This window comes from Betta splendens, chromosome 16, assembly GCF_900634795.4.
Source record: "Betta splendens chromosome 16, fBetSpl5.4, whole genome shotgun sequence".
In the NCBI taxonomy this organism is placed as follows: domain Eukaryota; kingdom Metazoa; phylum Chordata; class Actinopteri; order Anabantiformes; family Osphronemidae; genus Betta; species Betta splendens.
The window spans coordinates 18,673,471-18,696,096 of NC_040896.2; the positions used below are offsets into that span (position 1 = coordinate 18,673,471).

Sequence of the window (22,626 nt, forward strand, 5' to 3'; positions counted from 1 at the left end):
GTCGAACGTTAAGTGCGGCGATTTGTGTGATTATACGCGTCATTTCCAGCGGGCGGACAATCATCACAGGCTCGGTGCTAGAGTAAACCTTGAGCCGCGCTAAGTTTCACGCTGATCACGGGCAATTAGAGACAAAACGCGCAGATCTGACGACTTCTCAACAACGTGCCACGGTCCCGCTCTGCTCTCAGGTGTGAACGGGGGCAGCAAATGTCTCTGCGGCCGCCTCGGGAGTTTGAATGACCCCCCCCCCCCCTCCCGCTCTCCCTCACCCTCCCTCCCTCTCATCTCGCCGTTGCTCCTCCTTATGCCCCCCAAACCTTCCCCTCTTATTAAAACAACACGCCAATCTGTTGTAGCCGGGTAAAAGGGGTTTGGGAGCCGCAGCAGCCGTAAAGGAGGCTCCACACACCGCCATCTGGAAGGGATTAAACAGCTGAAACAGCGGCGCACAGACATTTGGCCACTTCTCTGCGCTGTGTAACCTGGATGCTTTGGGAAACCCAGCTACCTACACAACTCCTACAGCAGAGCAAAAATACATGTTTGACTCATTTCAATGTTAGAGTCATTGCTGGAGACATTTTTTTATAGTTTAATATGACGCCGCCAAAGTTGGTGGCATTTTTGTAACTTTTTAAAACTTTTCAAATATGAATGAACTTGTCAGAAGTTGATGGAGAGGGATATTTATCATTTTTACACAGCCGACTTTTTATTTATACTTTTTTATATGAATGATGCCAAAGTTGACTGACATGATGTGTGTGCGCGCGAGCCCCAGACGCATGTGCTACACAGTTAACGGCTCCAGACAGACCTAAAAGACGTGACTCCTGAGCGTCCAGCTGCGCAAACCTCGAAGCAGCGCTCACGGTTCTCATTGTTTTTAATGAGCTGCATTTCGAGCGGATTCATGCGCCTCTCTGCTGCACAAGTGTCCTTCCAAAGTTCCTCCAGACTCGTCCTCCCCGCGGAGCGGTACCAGAGCGGCCGGAGCTGACCACATCCCTTCTGAAGGGCGCGCGCGGTGGGGACCACAGCTGCTTCAAGGTAGGCGCCCGGTCCGATGACCCTGCACCGGCTGCCACGCAGGCTCCACCGCGACCACAAGTCGCTTTCCTCGTGCAGTAGCGGTTCGGAAGTTAATTGAGCGCATTTATATTACAATTAACTGTATGTTGGTCCGCCTGTTGTCACTTTATATTTTTTACGAGCACGCCAACGTTGCATGAGAGATTTACGCTCACAAAAATACTGCGAATGCACAGGTGGTCGTTTAAATATGACTACTTATGAGTACTCATATATTAATTGCAATTATATTAAATTTCTTTAAAATGTGTCTTGAATTTGTCCAAAGTGGCACAACCATCTGCTCTTGTTTACATCCAGCTGTGCCAGCTTTGGAAATGTGTGAAACATTCGCCCAAATTACTCAATCAAACCACACTCAGTCTTGGCTGCAACAGTTACTATAGCCTCAGAATAAACTAAATTGATGGCGTCACACGGCGCGTCATTGTCTTTGAGGAGTTCCAGCCAATGGGAAGGCTGGATCTCGCTCGTTCGGCGTTCCTCCGGTTGGAGCGCGTAATTTGATGCTTGGCGTGGGGTTGTTGGCACACGTGGTATAAATGTCAGACATGGTTGGCAGCAAAAGGGTTAAAAGGGGTTGACGTTCAAAGTTTTAGCAGCTCATCAAGTCCCTCAACTAAAAACTACCATCTGTCAGTGTGCAGCCCGCTGTCTTCCGCCACCTCTCAGTTTGGCTCAGGAATAACCCCACAGTGAATGAACATCTGTGAGCTGGGTGTCGAAACATTCCTCACGCTGATCGAGCGCGTACAGTGGAGTTTCTGTCCATGCTGCATCTACTGTACTTCATGACATAGCGATGCCCACAGTCTGACTGATGTTGTTCCCATGTACATTTTACCTATGTGACATTGCAGTCTGTGCATGTGCGGATCCTCCGTCCACGTGCAGACAACCCCGTAACAACATGCTGTTGTTAGTTCCGGTCCCTGAGGAGTTCCCTCAGCTGAGTGTGGGCTCAGCAGCAACGCCAGAAAAGCATCTCTTGGCGCACGTTAGTGAAATTTCGAGCGCGTAACAAAGATCTGATTGTTATGCACAGCATTGTGGGTAGAGCGACAGCATCACTGCACGGCTGCTGATAAGAAAAAAGGAGAGAAGTAACTTTTTCCCCATTATTCATGGGGTGCCACGGAGCCCTAAGCACGCTGCAGCTGAGTGTTTAACAGAGGAAGGCATTCCTTGGGTTTTCATGTGCCAGTACTACTCCCAGCAGGGGTCCGTGGTGTATAGGGCCTTGGGGCTGGCGTGGTACAGTACAACTACTGTAGCTTATATATGCGCCGCTGTCTAACACGCACACAACACCAGCGCCCACCTCATTTATTCTGCATTAATGCTAGCTATTTTCCACATTCAGCTGGTAAAGCAGCAGTGAAGCTGCCAGTAAAAGGGGGGGGGGGGGGGGATTGGGAAGTCACTGAGTTTGAGTGGATGCACGCTACAGAACCTCATACTCAGTCACAGAGTCCCACAGGAAGGTGTAATGCATGGATCCAGGAGCCCTTTCTGCCCGATTCTCTTATCGCGTCGCCATAATTAGCCCTGATAGCGTGGGGCGTCCTACTGAACAGGAGCACGCTGGCTATTTCAGAGCATTTGATAACAGTGGTTAGCAGATAGGGACAGTGTGGGAAAAGGGGGGGGGGGTCTTTTAAAATCTCAAGGTGCTAGATTAAAAACGGCCGACAAAGACATGAAAGAGGCTGTGATTTGGCTGAAAACTCTGCAGCTCGACCACAGTGGCACAACGCCAGCGTCTCAGCTGGCAGTGAGCTGAGCCAGCTCCACCACCCTGGCTCCAGTACCCCCCTCCCCTCCCTCCCCCGTGTTCTTTCGCACCACTTTCTCTATTTTCTTACACTTGTCTTTCACTCTAGGCCTCTCTGCATTTCTTGTTTCTTCATAGTAGGGTTGCATCATTTCCTTCTCCTCATTCACAAAAAATGACTAAAGAGGCTAAACACCAAACATGATGACTAACCTCAACGAGAATTTCAGCTTCACTGTCTTCATCCATTTCAAGAAGTACATGTTAATGCAAACCGCACGTCTTCTGGCTGCTTTGCTACTTTTCCAATTAGAGACTTATCACACCTGGTTCTAACAACGTGCACAAGGTGAGGAAATGCAGGGAAGACGGTTGACAGGAGCGCCGATGCCAAGCCGACTTCACCGTAACATTGTAACTCAGGCCACCTGATTTCAATCATGTTGGCAGAAATGCAGCGTGGCGCAGTGGGTGGTGTTTGGTTCTGGTTCTGATAATGACGACGGTCCCACAACAACAACTACAGCACACAGTGACCACACTGGAGGTTTACAAGATGGAAGAGGAAGAGGAGAAACGACATCCTGGCATGGCCTTCAACACATCATTTGACCTTTAATTTCATTCAGACTAAACTGTTGAATTCATCCCCAACAAATACAAACCGCAAAGTTTATCCTTGCTGCAATATGAAAATTGAACGTGACACCTGCTGATTTCAACTCCATATATAAAAAATATGTGGCTTTCAAGCTTCATCTAAACGAACACATTGCCATTTACATGATAAAAAGATCAAACAATTGTCATAAATAAAAAAAAGAAAAGGTTTAGTCCACTTTGTCTAGACAGCTGCCGGCTCGCTGGTATTTTCATGCCTCATCATGGAATTAAAAACATGTAGGACAGCACTCAGTCAGGTCATCTCCACGTTTCCAGCCCTGAACTCACTCCTCTCACTTAGACACACACATACCATAACTAATGCACACAAGGTTATTATGTCCAACTTTTTCTCTTGGCAGAACATTGTGTTATTCATATTCAAAGAGTTTTCCAATGTGTCTATTATCTCAGAAGGCTTAGTGCTCCAACACTCTCCTGGTTATGACATAAATAAATGATCAGGAGGATTTAGAAAACCATAAATATCATTATTACAGTTATTAACCTGCGTCAACCCTCAGTTTATTAAAATATTGCTTTTGCTTGGTCACATAATGTGTTTATGCCCACAGTATAGTAGTCACAGGCGTGAGCTCTGAATAGCAACAATAAAGTTTGATTTGTTGATGGAACTAATGTGACCAGAGCTGCTGATTGTGACTACTGAGTCACAAGAAGACATTAAGATGTACAGTACAGGTTGTTATTTCAGCTTCACACATACCAGCAAGTCTTTTCTGGCTCCACTTCAGATTTGCATTGCCTATTTAGAGCATAGAGCGACAACACACACTATTAGTATATAAAGACTGGCAAACCTTGTTGTGTATTATGACCCATCACAGGCCGTGAGTGTGGGGCCCTTCTGACAAGATTCCACTGATCTCCTTCTCTTTCCATCACTCATACTCTTACCAGATAGTTGAATTGACCAAAACAGCATCACATGCATTTCTTTAGCCTCCAAGAATGTTCACATTCATGCTTTAGGACTTCGAAGTGCAGTGGCAACCGGCAGTCAGAGCCTTGTTCAGCCATCCCTGGATACTTCCTCCAACGGGAAGGCATAGAGTTACTCATTCAGCTTCCCGCACTACTTTTTTCCAGTAACCACTTCCCTGAAGTCAACGTCCAGCTCCATGTGGAGTTGACTGTAAAGTTTCAGTATGATGCCTTCACAATAAGAGACAGCTCTCATCCTGAACACGCGGCCCTGAAACTGAGCCAGGGGGAGTTTTACTCTAGAGGATCCTAACAGCGTCAGGGTGAGACTAGGCTTCCAACACAGGTTCACCATAAGGTCACACACGCACGCACTACATGTTGTACATCACCTGAGACAGATTCATCTTCACTTATGAGTGACATCATCCACAATGTGTCAATGACACCTTCATTTTCACAGACACGCCTCTGATTGGAGGTTTGATCCCTGAGGGCTCACGTGTGGAGTAACTTCATGACAGGATTTTAGTCTTGACTGAATCCTTCTGCAGCCTGAGCTAACTGTCTTTGTGACCTTTGCACTGGGTCACATGCCCATATTAATTTCTGTGATATGAAGAACAAAGCAGCCTGAATTAAACCATTCACAAAGCAGACCTCTCCTGACAGCAGCAGATGCTGTGTAATCACACGGCAGGCGGTTTATAACCAGAAAATATGGAGATTGCATTTTCCCAGTATCTACAGCAAATACTAAACAATAATTATGAAGTTAACTTGTTAAAATTAAAACAAGCCGCTCAGTTCATTTTAAGTTGATACTGGGTAACGAGATGAAAGAATGTATTGTGCCCCACAGTTGTTGTAAACCATTAGACTAAACCTCCATAAACAGTGAGGTGAAATATGCACTCAGCCTAACACTGCAAAAAAATGTGTCTTTTTGCAGACACACAATCCCCCCCCCACTCTTTCTCTCTCTCTCTGCACCAGTGTAATACATTTTTAAATGTGCATAGTGTGTGTGTGTGTGCATCAGGGGTCTTGTAAACGAACGTCTGACGTTAAGAGCTCTGCCACGTGCCAGAGGAGGCCTGCTACACTGGTTGTGGCCTTCTCAGCCAATGATCAAATGAAAAAGGCATTATGTCTGAGCCAAGGTGTGTGTGTGTGTATTCCTCTCTCTTACTGTAGCTTACCCCCTCTCTAATTCTTCACTGGCAGTATTTCAGTGACTCTCTTTTGTTTTTTTTTGTTTTGTTCCTGCAGCCTCTCTCTGTCTTTGCATTGCCCTCTTTTTCTTCTGCGAGCGATTCTGAATATCTCTTTTCCTTTTCCTCTATAACTTTCTTTTAGATGTAAAACCGACTTTCAGTGATTTACATGCATGTACTGATCTATACTGTGTTCCTCAGTCCTAATGAATGTGCCCCAATCAGCCCAACGTGTGTGCATCTATAACATTTAGAGTGATATAATGTCATATCCTTCATTCTTGAAATTACCTGGTCACTTTCTCTGAGAGTTGCAGGCAGCAAGAAGCACATGTGCAGTATTACCAAGTTTGAAAAGAAAAAAGAAGAAAGTCTTGTCTTCTTCTTCCCACGGAGATATAAACAGATGACATCACAGGGTGGTCCGCTCAGCGTTGAGCCGCGCTGAGCCACGCTGAGTGGGTCTGCATTGGCCTGCCAAACAGATGGCGGTAGCAACGTAATAATGGCTGGAAACAAACTTTTCAAGATTCTGAGGAGGAATATTTTGTGCAACCAGTTGTTTGTCAAAGAGTGTCCCTCAGAGTTTAGACCCAAAAGCGACGAGGTACTTTCCTGATAATGTCTTTGCAAAGAGGCAGAAAAAATAAAGAATATTTCCTTCCAAACATTCAGCCACCATTTGCAGCCAGTTTGTTAATTAGGTCAGGAAATGTGCGCCCACCCACACTAAAGCAGATTTGGAACAATCAGCTACACACAAGTGTCTGACATTTAGACGGGGATTTGGGGGAAGAGTGAGAGGAGAGGACCAAGGGGAGGGAGGGGGTAGAAAAGACAGAGAAGCTTTCCTGCTGTTGTTGCTGTGTGTAGCATGGCTTGGTCCAATTGGTTTGCCCTTAATATAGGATATGATTTTCTGTCCCCAGATGAAGTGTCAAGGAGTCCTCACCTACCTGCGGATATTTGGGACCACCATGTTCGGCATTTCCCTCCTGGTGGGCATCTCCACGGCCTACATCATGGGCTACCAGTTCTTCACCACAGCTCGCAACCACCTGTCCTTCGGCCTGTATGGCGCCATCCTGGTGGTCCATCTCATTATCCAGAGCCTCTTTGCGCTTCTAGAACACAGAAACATGAGGCGGTCTTTAGAAACACCCATCAAACTCAATAAATCCTTGGCGCTGTGCATCGCGGCGTACCAAGAGAAAGACATCTACCTGAAGAAGTGCCTGGTCTCTGTGAAGAGGCTGACGTACCCAGGGATCAAAGTGATCATGGTGATCGATGGAAACACGGAGGAAGACTTGTACATGATGAATATTTTTAAAGACATAATGGGATGGGACAAATCAGCCACCTATGTGTGGCGGAGTAACTATCACAACAGAGGGCCTGAGGAAACGGATGAGAGCTACGCAGAGAACCTTCAAAACATCTCCAGGCTGGTGCTGAACAACAAGTATGTTTGCATAATGCAGAAGTGGGGCGGAAAGAGAGAGGTCATGTACACAGCCTTCAAAGCACTAGGGAGGAGCGTGGACTATGTACAGGTGAGCAGATTAACGTAGACACGGATGTTTGTAGACAGATTTAAATGGACAGCTGACATGAGTGTGAGTTGAGGATGGGACGGAGGAGAAGGGGGCTCAGCCAAGTCAGACGGGGTCCACAGAGAGTCCTTGCAGAGAGTCATTGTGTTGCTTTTCGGCGGCTGGTGACTGTGCATGACTGTAGCATGAAGGAGGGCAGCTGCTAACAGGCCTGTTTGACAGAGCTGCACGTTGCATCATCTGCAGCACGGCTGGCAGAATCAAGGCCAAACACCATGTCAAATGAAGACGTAGAGCAGAGTGAGCGAAGCTTTAGATGCTTCAGTACATGCACATAAGCAGCTGGTTTGTAGCTTTAACTGCCTGCTATAATCGTATCTTCACCAACTTACTGACTCTGACTAACGAGTCTTTAGTAGTGTTTAAAATATTTGCTGTTCAAGTGTACTGGATCCTTCTCTGGGAGTTTTACTACAACATGCATATAAATTGCAAGCTACTGATCTTTTGATATTCCATCCATTGCAGACATTGTGAAGGTGTGTTTTAGCACCACTTTGCATGCATTTGTTGAGGCAATTTGATTCCAAAACTTGAAAGCTGTGTAAATATAAATGTAAACTTCATCCATCAACCCACTGGCCAGTGCACAACATGTCATTGCGCCATGTTTATTCAGTGATATTCAGCTGGTGTTGTTACAGCAGACGTCTTGAGCAATGACTAGAACTGAACAAAACCCTCATTACTGTAGGATCACCATGGTTTTAACGAGTTTGCATTAACAAGGGGAATTCGAGGGGAAAACGTCTTTGATTTGATGTTGTCCAACACCTGCATCGGAGCACAGCCTGCCAGAAACATCTAGCTCATGACGGATCTTAAAAAGATCTCGCTGCCTTGCCGTCAGTAATCCTGCCAGTACCCCGCAACATTTTGAGCAAGGAGAGCTCGTGCTGCATGCCTTTTTACAAACATCAGGCTGCAACAGATGTGTTTTGTTACCAGGAACTGAGTTTCAAAATTGTTTTCATCACCTGATTTAGCTAGAATCGAAAATGACCCTTTACAGAAGAAAAAAGATGAAGAGGAGGTAGAGGCTGGTAGCTTTATTTCTGCACGAACATACAGTACTTGCAAGGGAATATCCACTCGAGACCTAAATTGGACCCTCACCAATACAAGGGTGGATACAATATTAGTTAAAATCAGATTGGCTAAATTTAATCTTATGGTCTAAGTGTTCTGTGTCCTGGAGGCATTGACAAGAAGAGTGACATGGAAATAGAAATAGGCAGCGTATACTGCACCTAAACAGATATCCAGTCCCAGGGTATTCAAATATTAGCTTGCGTAGGGACGTTCTGTACCAGTCCAGCCTCTGTTTGTGACTCCTACCTTTAGAGACACATGGTTACCATGGATTGGTCTTAACAGGAGGTAATTTTGTTATGTTTTTGTTGGGCTTTCACTCAGGTCTGTGACTCTGACACCGTGCTGGACCCAGCGTCATCTGTGGAGATGGTAAAGGTTTTAGAAGAAGATCCAATGGTGGGAGGCGTTGGAGGGGATGTTCAGGTAAAGTCAGACATTTGACGAATCGTCATTGATTCCTGCAAATAATACAATAAAGCAACAAAGCACTCTTTTTGCCCCTTATTTCTTTATAGATCCTAAACAAATATGAGTCGTGGATCTCGTTCCTGAGCAGCGTACGGTACTGGATGGCCTTCAACATCGAGCGAGCCTGCCAGTCCTACTTCGGCTGTGTGCAGTGCATCAGCGGGCCTCTGGGAATGTACCGGAACTCCCTCCTGCACGAGTTCCTCGAGGATTGGTACAATCAGACTTTCATGGGCTCCCACTGCAGTTTCGGGGACGACCGTCATCTGACAAACAGAGTTCTTAGCCTCGGCTACGCTACCAAATACACGGCGAGATCAAAGTGCCTCACTGAGACGCCGATCACATACCTGCGATGGCTCAATCAACAGACTCGATGGAGTAAGTCGTATTTCAGAGAGTGGTTATATAACTCAATGTGGTTCCACAAGCATCATTTATGGATGACATACGAAGCTGTGATTACAGGCTTCTTCCCATTTTTCCTCATTGCCACTGCGATCCAACTCTTCTACCAAGGAAGACTCTGGAATATTTTACTGTTTCTACTCATTGTCCAGGCAGTGGCGCTGATCAAGTCGTCTTTTGCCAGCTGCCTTCGAGGTAATATTGTCATGGTGTTTATGTCCTTCTACTCTGTACTGTACATGTCCAGCCTGTTGCCGGCCAAAATGTTTGCAATAGCAACGATCAACAAGTCAGGATGGGGGACGTCTGGAAGGAAAACAATAGTTGTGAACTTCATCGGTTTGATTCCCATATCGGTCTGGTTCACCATCCTCTTCATTGGGATTATCTACACAATCATCTTGCAGACTAGAAAACCTTTTCCCGAATCTGAAAAGATCGTTCTGATCGTAGGGGCAGTTGTCTATGCCAGTTACTGGGTGATGCTGTTGACGTTGTATGCAGTGCTCATAAACAAGTGTGGGAAGAGGAAGAAGGAGACACACTACGATATGCTGGATGTATGACTCACACTTGCCACTTTGATGTCTAGGCTTGATTTTTATTTTTATATGTGTATAATTTTGTTTTTCCAAGATAGAGCAGCTCTGGAGGCAAAATGTGGCTCAGTTCAACCAAAATGGGTGAAGAACCGGAGTTGTGTCTGATCCAAACACTTGAACGGCACAAGTATAGACAGCAGTAAGGACTTGATTTGGTCCAGCTAGTGTACGCTAACTGGCTGACATTAACACACAGAATGGCAAGATATTTGTAGTTGGCAGCAAGAGCACTCGTTGTAATATTAGCTACCTCTTAACCTTGTCATTTTCACTGGGCCTCAGTCTAATACTATAATTTTAGGCAAACTTGTACTTTGAGCTCCACCCATTGGGGTTCCACTTGACCATTCAAAGTATTTTCCTCCAGAGTATGACTTTGTCCACAAGACACACCGTTTTCCACAACCAGTGTCATTTTGGCCTTTCCGTAAGGAAGCCGACACACTACCATGGTCTTCATCACGTCACGTGACTGCAACTGCAACTGCAAAGGTCTTTGGCATCTCTGTTTCAATCCACTTCATTTGCATGATGACATCTTGTGGAAGTTTCAGTCCAGGTTATATCACCTGTGACACTTCTAGAACTCCTGCAGTATTTTAAAATAGGGAGGTTAACTACTATTCATTCACATATGTAGTCCAAACACGAGGAAGAAAAATGATCATCCTGGGGTTAATGCTGGCGTTTTGTGTGACATAATGTGCAAGCCACTAAAAGTTTCTTTTGTTGCACTCATGACATATGGGAATGATGTGAAACTTCCTTGTGGTCTCCACACAAAGTAAATGTGTTTAAATTATTACTAACTGTAATGTTTTCATGTATTTATAAATATAATTGTCTACAAATTTACAAAGAATGTAATTTTTTGTGGATCATGGGTCAGTTCCTAATTGCAGCGTCAAAATTTCCGTCCGTGTCCACGACGATGCAGTAATTTATTAATGGTTGTGTTTTAAGGGTGATGTTCCAGTGCTTGATTTGCCATTTAAAATGAAAAGAGACACGTTTTAAACATGAAGAAGTCACACAATTGTTCAATATCGGATCACAGTATTAAGAGTGAAAGCCCTTTGTTTGAATGGGTAGGTCCTTTCCAGCCAGTTGCTATTCCCATATGACCTGAATGCAGTATTATCTCAGCGTTTACAAAGGTAGGAAGTTCAAACTGATCAGTAGAGGTCAGATCAGATTCACCAGACCAGGTGACCAGGGGGATATGTGACTGGAGGAGGTGGTGTATCATTGCTGCTGTCACTGTTTTACTGAAACAATGACTTTTTTTCTTTTGTGTTAAATATAAGTGATTGGTGTATGTTGCTTAAATAGGTTTAATTATTACTGCTAATGTATTTTTGGTGAATGATAACCACAGAGCAGACACATTGTGCATTTTTCAATCCAGCGAATGAGGAAATGTTACTGTCCACTCACATTTGTTCTCCGCCCTCCTACACGTTCTGTATTGAGGGTAATGCGGCTCCGTCTCTTTGTTTTCTATGTAAGAAGAAAGCAGCATTTTGGAGTAGAACAAGTCCAGTGTTTGCTACGCAGACCAGGAGTAGACATAAGTTTAATTCTTATGCACTTTTATGTCTCTCCCGTCCTCTAATATGATGCTTGACATAATCATGATACAATACCTCAGTGGTTCTCTCTATCGTCGTATGAAGGTTGCCAACCAAAGACTGATGCATTTTTGAGGTCTCAAGTAATTTATGACACTTGTGATAATAAATATAAACATGTAATTTTCATATGTGGTTTCTTATAATGTCAAAGCTGGATTTCTCTGCCTTGTCAGCCCTTTGCTGTAGCTGTGTACTTGTTACTTCTGTGCATTTTTATACAAATATATATACATCTTTATTCTATTTTCGCTTAGCTACCAAAGATTCTTTATTTTCATTCACGTTTTTTAATAAGAAAAATGTAAAAGTCTTTGCTGTGCATTCAATTGTTGACAGTGATTCACTGTGACAGTGACTTGTATATTCGACCAAACAATGTGAAATAAGGAGCTGGAGGGAGGATGTTGTCTGCAATAACAATAAAATGCACATTTTGGCAATATCCTTCTTTTTGTCCCACAATATGTTTATTGCAGTAACATTTGATAATAATTGTTACATTGATCTGTAGATATAAAATAGAACAACAAACAAAAACAATGGGTTCAACAAAATCTTTATCAATGTTGCCAATTTGTTATCAAGACATACAAAGTCATTGCCCACAGGGACCCCTATTCATTCAGGTAGGTCAGACACCAGTATTATTATTTCTTTCCAGAGGTAAGATTGGAGAGAGCTCTTACAACCAATTGACCAATTTGGGTTTATTTATGTTTTTCCATGATACAGGCACAGATTCAGCACATTAGTATCTGCCTTCCTCATTTTGTGTTCATTAGGATTCAGTCCCAATATAAAAAGCTTAGGCTCTAGCCCTAAATGCACACGCAATATAAGCGGGTCAATATAAGAGAGCGGTGAAGCATTCAAGAGCTCATAGAAAAACATGCACGTTTAGAAATTTAAATCTGCTTTTTGTTTTTGTTGTCAACATAATACTGCCATCATCTGTTTTCAGGAACCTTGACGTGTTACACAAATACTGAACTCTATCACAGCAAGTTTGCAAGTAAGGTTTAAAATGTCCTGACAGCCGTGGAGCATTTGTAGAATATTCAGCAGCTCTATGCAGACGTCACTGTAGCGACCCTGTTTCCTAAACAGCACATCGCTAGGCAACTAAACTGCAGCCATGAGTCACTTTAAAGGACGACAGACCATTATGAGACTCATTGTTCCTTGTCAATGATGCAAAATGTTCAAGCTAAACCATTTCCAGCCTCATGAGCTGTGCAACAACAGTAAGGTCAACTGCTGTGACGCACACACCAAGTGTGTAACACGTGACACCAACTTCATAACAGATTGTTTATTCCTCAGAATTAGTATCGTTTTAAATGAACACCATGTCCTTTTTTAATTCTTCGCAGATTATTTCGAACATTGCACCACATGATCATAAAGGCCCTAAAGAAGTTGATTGAATGTGTTGAATGTGAATGTGAACACGCCATCAGATCCTGTTCATCTGACTCAGCACAAAACCAGCACAGTGACAGTTGCTAAATTATTTTGTGATTGGCAGGATTCTGTCCATGGCAGGATGAAAGGGAACTGATTTACACATACAGTATGAGTCTGCAAAGTAGCACATATGAGTTCTATTACAACAGAATTCCCCTGCATAACATGAAAGGGCCCAACACATTATTACATTATGGTAAAATTACTTTAGTACACAAATAATGCAAAACTAAAATAAAAGTTTTTACTTAATTTTTATTTCTACTAAATACTCTTAGATTTTCCAATTTTACTTTTGCCTAAGCTTTAAATAATAGATATGAACTGAATGCGGGGCGGCACGGTGGTGCAGCAGGTAGAACTGAGGAGAGATTTTCTGTCTTCAGCTGCATTTGGCCAATTTGGAGAGAAACTGTGCATTAATGAGCACTGTCTTCAGAATCCAACACAAAAGACAATGTTTGCTATTGTCTCTGTCTTCTGATCCTGGTTGCCTTCATGCTGCCTCTCCGTGAGTAGATGAGGCGATGCCATTTAGCTGGCATTGAACATTCTAGCCAAATAATTCCATTTGCAAAATCCTTTCATGATGGAGGAGAAACCTGAGCGTTTGTGCGCAGGTTCTGCAGGAGAGGCCTGATAACTGGTGGTTGTCGGGTGCTCTCATGGCTTGGTTTGGATCTCTCATGAGATCCAAACCAAGCCTTTCCCAGCAACCAAGCTGATGCATGCGCTTGTTCACTTATTGCGGGGTTTCAGTGTTTTCCTGTGTTTTTTCCCTGATATGCTGTAAAGAGACTGGAGGGAACTGATTTATTGTTGTGTTATATAAAAACCAAGACATTCAAAAAATAAGTCAGTAAATAATGGACACGGCTTTACGTTTTTCAGTCACTGTACTTAGTAAATAATTGGGCTGACAGGAGGTGTGTGCGGTCCAAGCATGACTTGGCCACCTGCATATTGAAATCATTTCCAGGCAACCCGTTCAGACATGGACTTGAACTGGGACCTCAGGAAACTGGTTGTGTGATGTTATGTAACGTGTGCAGCAAAAACAGGCCAAGGGAGTCTGGGTACATACACTCTGCTCAGCATATGGAAACACAGGGAGTCGGCTAAATAGAAAAGACTTCTGATAATGGCTCTTCAGTCAACTCAGACGTCCTCTGTTGGCGCCCACCGTGGAAACTTCACCAGTACCAGAAGGAAACGGACGGTTTTAGAAAACAGCTGTCTCGAATTGTTTTTTCCATTGATGCTACCAAGTGTTTACTGCATTGCCATTTATTGTAGGCCAGATTGTCCATGCACCACATTAAAGGATGTAATAATACATAATACAACATCAGCGGGTCAATTATTGTGTCTGACTTCCTCCTTTATCATCACGTACAAACACTGACTCAGTTGAGTCAACACAACATATAGTACTCCAACAACTCACCAGCCGTGAGTCCCACAATATCTGTTATAAAGCCTCCTGCACTCTTGTGGTTCCTCCTGTGAAGTTTCGTGCACAGGAGAGCAGCACATGTGAAGCCGTCCGGACGTCTCTCAGTGTGTCAGCAGTCGACGCCATCGCTGGGCAGACTCTGCCAAAAAGCATTACAGCATTGCTTCGAGCCTCTGCTGCACAGCTAATGGCTCCCTTTGGCGAAGTGACTCCAGCAGCTGACTGAGTCGTACCCACGCTGTTGTTGGTAGCTGGTTGCTGCTCCTCAGCTTCACACACACACACACACACACCTACATGTAGCCCTGCACCTACACCGGCCTTTTTCACCTTTTCCAGGACGGACGAGTCTTTGCACAACTTGGCACTGTCTTCACTGCTCCCCAGTGAAGATACTGTGTCTAATGTGCTTTCTGTGACTGGGGACCATATATTTAGAGTCGGAAGGAGCACACTTGGTGCTTTTACAGAGCACTCCAAATGAAAAGGCTGATTTACAGCACACTGTGGCCAACTTTATCATCTCTGGGTTAGAGCTACAGCGCATGTTTTTGTACGAGGATGCTCCGACATATACTTTGTTGTGTAGAGGTGCTACTGTGAAACCAGGGTAATACTTTCCTTCAACCTTTAATTGCTTTGAATGAAGAAGTAATCACACAGAAAGATAAGGAAATATGATACAAGAAGAGAAGTCAATGGGATGAAATGTGTGAAGACTCCCCTGAAACCTGCCCCAACTCAGAACAGACAGAAAAGCTACAGCGGACAAAGTCACAAAGAATACTTGTAAATGATAGATTACTTGAATAAGTTGGAAGAGTTTAGGCTACAAAGACCTCTCACTCACATTCAATTAAAGGCGACGCATGGAAAGAAGAAACTATAGCAGCTCTGGCCTTTGTGCAGCCGAGATACAGTTAAACAAAGGGCTGTGAAATTAAAAGGCACAAGACCACGGACCTGCTCACAGACATTACAATACGTCTGCGTGTATGCCATCATTAAGTTGTTTCCTGATTGTTAGATTAATTCCAGGAGTTTTCATTACCAATATTCTTTTATGATTTGGAATATCTGCTCATTGCATTACTTCATTCAGGACCCTTTGATTAAAAACTAGGCAGCAGCACGTTCATAAAGGGAGTGAGACGTATTCGTAAGTGAACGCTAATGTAAGCAAGGTGTTAAAAGCCGCAGGACACGACTTTCTCATGTTGAATCAGTGCAGCTATGTCCCACATATGGAGGCTGGATGTCTTGAATTACGTCTAGTTCCCAGAGGGTCGATGGGACCGAATAAACGCCAAGAGCTGATCCTTCAAAGACAGCTTCCTGGGTTCTTGTTTTCTTTGCTGATAAACATTTGGTCATAATTCTCAGTCTTCTGAGTTGCTGAAGCTGTTTAGCTTCTTTATAAACACTAGTTTTGGGGTCTTGGGGTCTGGGCTAATTGATGTGTCAGGGTGGGGTGTTCTTCACAGTCTGACGTGTCCCATACACCCCAACCCATGGACCTTGTCATCACATGGGGGTATCATTCAATTCCATTCATTTTAGTCCCTGTTATTTTCCATTTACTTACTTTCTTTGACTTAAACTCTACTGTGAGAGTGATATGTCCCTGTTTTCTCAATAAGTCATGCTTAATATGCTCTCCCTTCTTCTCCTTCATGTTCCCATGGATCAGCCCTCCCTCTCATCCTGTTCAGCTTTACCTTTCCTCTGCTCTGAACCCTCTAACCACATAATGAAGCTTATTTAGCGGGCTAATTGTTTTAAAAACTCCCATGTGTTCTTGTGCCTGAGAGAATTAAAGCCATTCATTTATGATACTAAAACCCTTCTCTTTTTGCACAACATGCACCAAACAGTGTTAGTACCACAACATTTGGCACTGCGCATATTTGATTGTGTCCTGCCTTGATAATTGTAAGAGCATGCTTGACATTGCCCTATGGCAAAAAGACTGGGCACCCATTTATTCCATACAAATGAAACCTCTTCCCTCTGTCCCCGATGTCTTATTCTCAACTTCACTTACAGATTTCATAGCTGTTTTTATTTATAGAGAGCAAACATATAGCATCTATACAATTCACTTGATAGCTTTCAGGATTTGTTAGAAAAATCTTTTCTCCTAGCCAATTTCCATAGTGATCATACAAGCGTTATTGTTGTATGGTTATATGTTTTACAGCATCTTCCCCACACAAGGAATATGCACGCACGAAATAAATGAGAGCATGATAGAGAAGCGGTTTGACTTTACTGAAGGGAATTAGGAGAAGTCCTCATTATCTGGAGTGCAGTTCACAGCTGGAAGTGTGTGTGTATGTGTGTGTGTGTGTGTGTGTGTGTGTGTGTGTGTGTGTGTGTGTGTGAGGAGCGCGCGGGCACATTGTGGGGGTTACAGTGATTTAAGAATAAATATAAATAGTACTAAATAACTAATACGAGTAGCTGAGGCTCTAGCTTCCTATTGGAGGAACTGAGTAAAAACCTTTCCCCCTTTTTGCTGTAGGACCAGCACAATTACACTGCCTAGGCAAAGAAATACATAAATAAATAAGTCACCACCAAAAAAGGTCACACACACTAATACTGTATTTTACTGGAGCGCCTTAAGATTTGATTACGGCACTCACTGTCATTGTTTCAATAAGCTTCTGCAACGTCACAAGATTTATTTTTATCCAGTGTTGCATTAATTTTTCACCACAGTCTTGCATTGATGATGGTAGAGTCTGACTGCTGTCCAAAGCCTTCTCCAGCCCATCCCAAAGATTCTCAATGGGGTAGGAATATGCCCGTGCGATCAGGAAAAAAACAAAAGCCACTGCCGGAATAACGTGGTCATTCAGTATATCCAGGTAGTCCGCTGACCTCATTCTTTGAGCATGTACTGTTGCTGAACCTAGACCTGAACAACTGCAGCAACCCCAGATCTATTTGCTTAGTTAAATCCAGGTGGCAACTGTTGTTGTGATTTGGGACAATAATTCCCACTTAATATTTGATTTGTATATTTGTAGGCCACTAGTATCAATTTTAGATAAATATTTAAGTACTAATATACTTTAAGATTCCATTTAAGAGATTTCCATTGGTTAATTAGTCAATCATCATGAGGGAGCATTTCCCTGTGTGTCCAGTTCTAAGTTAGCTTACAATCAAAGCTCTGAAAAGCAGAGTCTGGGGGGTGGTGATCACATATGTATGCTAATACAGCTGTAAGTTATGTATTTTTAACAGCTCCAACCCCACAGTCATATGAAGAGCATATTGATGCCCTGCATCCATATTTAAACCATTTACTAGTAAAACATTTTTTCAAATGCCGTCAATGATAATAATGAAGAATAAGGGTGGAGGAGCTTCATGTGTTTGATCATCGAAATCCCCACTGGCATAAACAGCAAAACCAGTGGAGAAACAGCGTAGAGTTTTGGAAAAGCCCTCGGATGAGGGGAAGATGGGACACGCACATCTTGACAACAGACAGTCAAGACCTGAGCAGCAGTCAGAGGGACAGATTGTGCTTTGTTTTCTGTAAGTCAGGGAGCACTACCACAGCGCTGACGTCGCCGGTTTTTACATACGGTCTGCAAGGACTCGAAGAGAAACTGAGCTAAACCAACAAACAGAGCATAAAACAGAGGAGAGAAACAAGATGCGGGAAGATGAGGGAATGAGTTATTGACTTTACATTATTTCACCTCATATTAAACATTATATTAATCCACTAAGATTTGCACGTATGTATGTTGTGAAGGTGGTGGTTTCATGTTGACACATACTGCAGAACAAGACTGAAAAGATGTAGAAAAAAAACAACAAATTAATATACAAATGTTTTTGTATATGTAGGAATTAAATGATGTTCATGTCCCTGTTATGATGAATTAGTTCCTCAGTCTAGGTTTTGTGTGAACTCATCTCTGAATGCTCAGATGTCATTTGATCACACAAATTAAATTAGCCAATTTCATTCTCGTAGGTTTCAAAGCCTCTCTCAGAGTACACAAGTACAAGTCACAAGGATCAGCAAGTGAATACGAAATGTGGCTGCAGACTTCAGTTCCCAGGATCCGACTTGTCACCAAGAGCAGGAGAACGCCCACTAAAATGTCATTTCTGGATGTTAGTACTTGCACAAGTGATATTAAAAGTCAGCCTCTCGGTGCATGTGTCTGGAATATTACACCAGCACAACTAACAAATATAGAAACATACAAAACCTTCACACATGCTTGTCTCTTTCCTATCACACTGCATGGTTCCTTTTTAATGTACTTGTCTTAATGATAATAGTACAAAGAGTACAGTATTAAGTGTGTGCTCTTTCAGACCTTTTGTTTTTGTGCCCCTATTGTTGTGTATTTCATACTTGGCCCAGGGATTACAGTTGTAAATTAACTAAATATTGATCAATGCACCTTGTCCATGTACAAATATAGAAGTAAACAATAGCCTTAGGTTTGAATGATGGCCACCACAGCTACATTACAATTTTATTACTTTAATTTACTTCCTGTACTGTACAGCAGCAGGGGCTGAATCAAACATGACGTTCAGTGTGAGTAATCACCAACAGGACAAGATAATGCCTTAATTTCAGTTGTTGGCTTTCATCAACTAATTTCTGAATTTGCAATAAACAAATCAAATGAAGTGACTTTGAAATTTCTTAGTGATTACTGTGGATCTCTGCTGGGATAAGTGAGTAAACCAAGCTGGGAGGTAATAGCTCTTTATAAACTGTAGCTTTCAAACATTTGGGTGGTACGGCATCAATATACTCATCACACGTCCAGTGCAAGAATATATTATCACATTTGAATTACAACCTAAACCGAACCCCTGATTCTTTGTGTGTCTCATTATGACGAGGGGCTGTGAAGTTGCATTCGCGTGCCAAGAAAATCGCTGAGCTCTACTTTTGAGAGCAAATGAAGCTGTAACCGCAGTTAGGACGCCATTGCGTGGTTAAGAAATCGTCAGTGTGTTTACAGTCATCTCAGTCTCCACATCCAGTACAGTAAGACAGAAGGTGACAGCTCTGTGTCCAGTATTGATACAGCTCAAAGACTGAAGAATTTCCATCTCCGGGGAGCTTAAAGCAAACACAGACGACAGACACAAACACACTCACATTCAGCTGCTCACACGCACTCGCTCTCTTTGTTCTCAGCCTAAACACTCATGAAATGAAGCCCCTTTAGATGAGGTCAGATGAAACTATGACTCAAATAGCCAGATTATATCAATGAGAATTTCTTTTCAACTGCGGTGAACCGTTTGATTCCCAACAATGTGTCGCAATGATCCCAAGTCTCAGCTGCGCCTCTGCTGTGGTCATTCCATTTAGAAAGGATGAAAAGAAAAAAGGCAGAGAAAAGAGGCTGAGTGGCTGAAGGTCAAGAAGTCAATGACACTCTAGTTATGATAACTAAGCATTTTTAAAATCCATTCTACTTACACCACTCTGGTTAGAGAAAAGCTTAGGAAGTATTCAAATAATGAAAGTGCTTCACTTAAGAAAAGCCAAACCAAGGACAAAGCAATGAAGAGATAAAGGTTATCACTATGACACAGAAAGCCACATAACCTCATAATAATGTTATAAAAGTGTCTTTAAAACTCATTTGACAGGAATTAACTACAATGGTGTCTACATGGTCTTTTAATACTGAAACTGCAAAGTCTATAAAATGTACTGCTCCCGGGATAGAGTTACAGCTACAGTATGTTTTATAGGATGTAAACTGCACATGAGCCGTTTTAACTCAGTACAACTTAGTCCATGAACAGCGGGATGACTTGCAGGTAAGTTGTCGGGATGCTCACACAGGGAAACATAAATACAACAAGACTACGCGTTACTTGCCTACTTGTGCAAATTGTTAATTTGCACACACACACACACACACACACACACACACACACACACACACACACACACACACACACACACACACACACACACACACACACACACAGGCTGGCTGATTTAGTGTTGCCAGGGGGATCTGGGAATTCGGAGATTGTGAGCTCCAAATGTTTCACATACAGCGAGGGGACTTCCTGGTTCCTGGAGGACCAGCAGTGCACGTCTGTCTCTGTGTGTGTGTGTGTAAGTCCACGTTTATTAGTGTGCACGTGTTGCTAGTCAGATGTAGCTCCACCAGCAATGTGTGACATCAGAAAACAGCTTTAACAAACCCATCCCTTCCAAATAGGACAAGACGTTTCATTTTCTCACAACACAGACAGGAGAGCAGAGATTGAAACACGCCCACTGACGAACCAGAGAGATAGCCTTTGTGAGAAAAATAAAAAGCTCCACAGCAAAATCATTTTTAACCGAGACCAAGAGGCAAAGAGAGGAGGTGCCTGTGCTTTCTGACTCACAGAGAACAAGATCCCAACAGGTTTTCACATCCAGGACAGGGTTTGTGGTCATTTAGCCATGCCTCAGTGTCAAGTACAGATTTAATGTAAAGCTTCAACACCACTAGACCATGCTTTACTACATAAACCCATAACGCTTACTAAGTTGTGGTCTAGAAAGGACAGACTACAGTCAACTACAGTTAGTAAAAGAGTCACATTGATAAATGAAGTTAATGTCTTCCTGAACGGGCAAAGCTTCCAAGCAGCCTGCAATATATTCAGTTTCGTCTTCAAATTGACATAGTACTGAGAGTTGTGTGGCTCTAAATGGAAGCGGGGCTGACAAATCGAATAGCAGTGATGATGTTGTCAGGACAGTGTGTTCTCTTTAAAAACGTAAAGTCAGAAACAGATGTCATTGTTGTACTGTTCGCCTTTTAGCGCATTACTCGACTTATTCACTCATTACTGAAATATACAATATCATCTTTCCTTTTAACTTAAAATTGAGAACTTTTAACCTAGTTGAGGTAAAAGTAATAGCAGACACTGCATAGGTCTAAATGGCAGATGCCTGTAGATAAATGCAAAACAAAAAATATTTGTTTCTTTGCACGGTGTGAACTCCTCTGCATTTTGAAGCAAGGCTGCCCTGGTAGGTGACTTTCCCAAAAGCTCAGTAACTTTATTCCTCCATCCGCTCAACAATAGACTGAAAGAGATCAAGGCACTAAATCTGTTTGGGAAAATCACCCCTGCTCTCTCTCACCCTTCCAGACTCTACAAGGTGTCGGTCTTACCTGGTTACTTAACAACTGGGTTCACTATTTATTTATCCTTAAATATCTTTGTTATAGGAACTAGTTGATATTAAAAATGTACTAGGACTATTTTCCACTCAATCTCGATCCTGTTGTATCCATGTTCTCTTACAGTGCAGCATGCACTTTATATACTGCATGTTAACGCTTTGGAAGTTCTTGCATCTAGTTTGGGATAAAGACAGAAGAAGAGACTGACAGAGAAGAGTCAAATTGCTCCCTTACATCCTTTTTTCAGTCAGACGTTATGAAACCTGCATCATGCATTTCTCAAAATCTGAGCGTTTGTCATAAACAGTTTGACAAAATTAACGGCTTTATGCTGCTACACTGTAAAGCTCACAGAGTTTCTGTCCCGGAGCAAAGCAAGCGCTTAAAGCTGTGACACACTTAATCTTTAGGGGCTGCTGGGTGGCTTTGGTGTTATCCTAGACTAAACACTCAGTAAACCACAGCAGGCACAGCCAGCACAACACTCCACTGTGTATGAGAGACACAGAATGAGATGGAAACTACACGAGGCCTGCACCAACCTACACCTGCATACTATGACATTTAAGTTTGTGGTCCTTAGAATCATCCTAACCCCCCAACAGTGCCTGTGTGATCCTTGTTGCAGAATTGAAGCTGGCATGTCAAATCCTGCCATCAAAAACCTCCTCCTTCCTGGATCTGCAGCCATCACGCTCCTTCGTCTCCCTGCTTCCAGCGGCTGAGCCATGCTAAGCTAATAAGCTGCATATTTAGATAGTAAAATATTAAATCTAACATCTAACACTTGGCAAGAAGGTCAAAACGCATACTTAAAACCCCTCCTGTGATTTATAGCTCGCACAGCTTTATTGAAGTGTACTGGTCAGCGTGTTTGATTTCACACTCTGGTATGGAAGAACTTTGATCAGTCTAAATGTTTTGTAAAAGCCATTGTAACACACACGTATGAATCCCAAACACACTTCCTGAGTCCTA

The 22,626-nt window shown here is 42.9% G+C and overlaps 1 protein-coding gene across 1 annotated transcript; it reads left to right on the plus strand.

The window, feature by feature from the left end:
- The first annotated feature begins 374 nt into the window (after positions 1 to 374).
- has2 (hyaluronan synthase 2) lies at positions 375 to 11,961 on the plus strand. The gene is made up of 4 exons (XM_029130203.3): positions 375 to 1,053; positions 6,624 to 7,250; positions 8,727 to 8,828; positions 8,921 to 11,961. The coding sequence occupies exons 2-4, from the start codon at positions 6,624 to 6,626 to the stop codon at positions 9,845 to 9,847; spliced, it is 1,656 nt and encodes a 551-aa protein (XP_028986036.1). The 5' UTR covers positions 375 to 1,053; the 3' UTR covers positions 9,848 to 11,961.
- Positions 11,962 to 22,626: the final 10,665 nt, after the last annotated feature.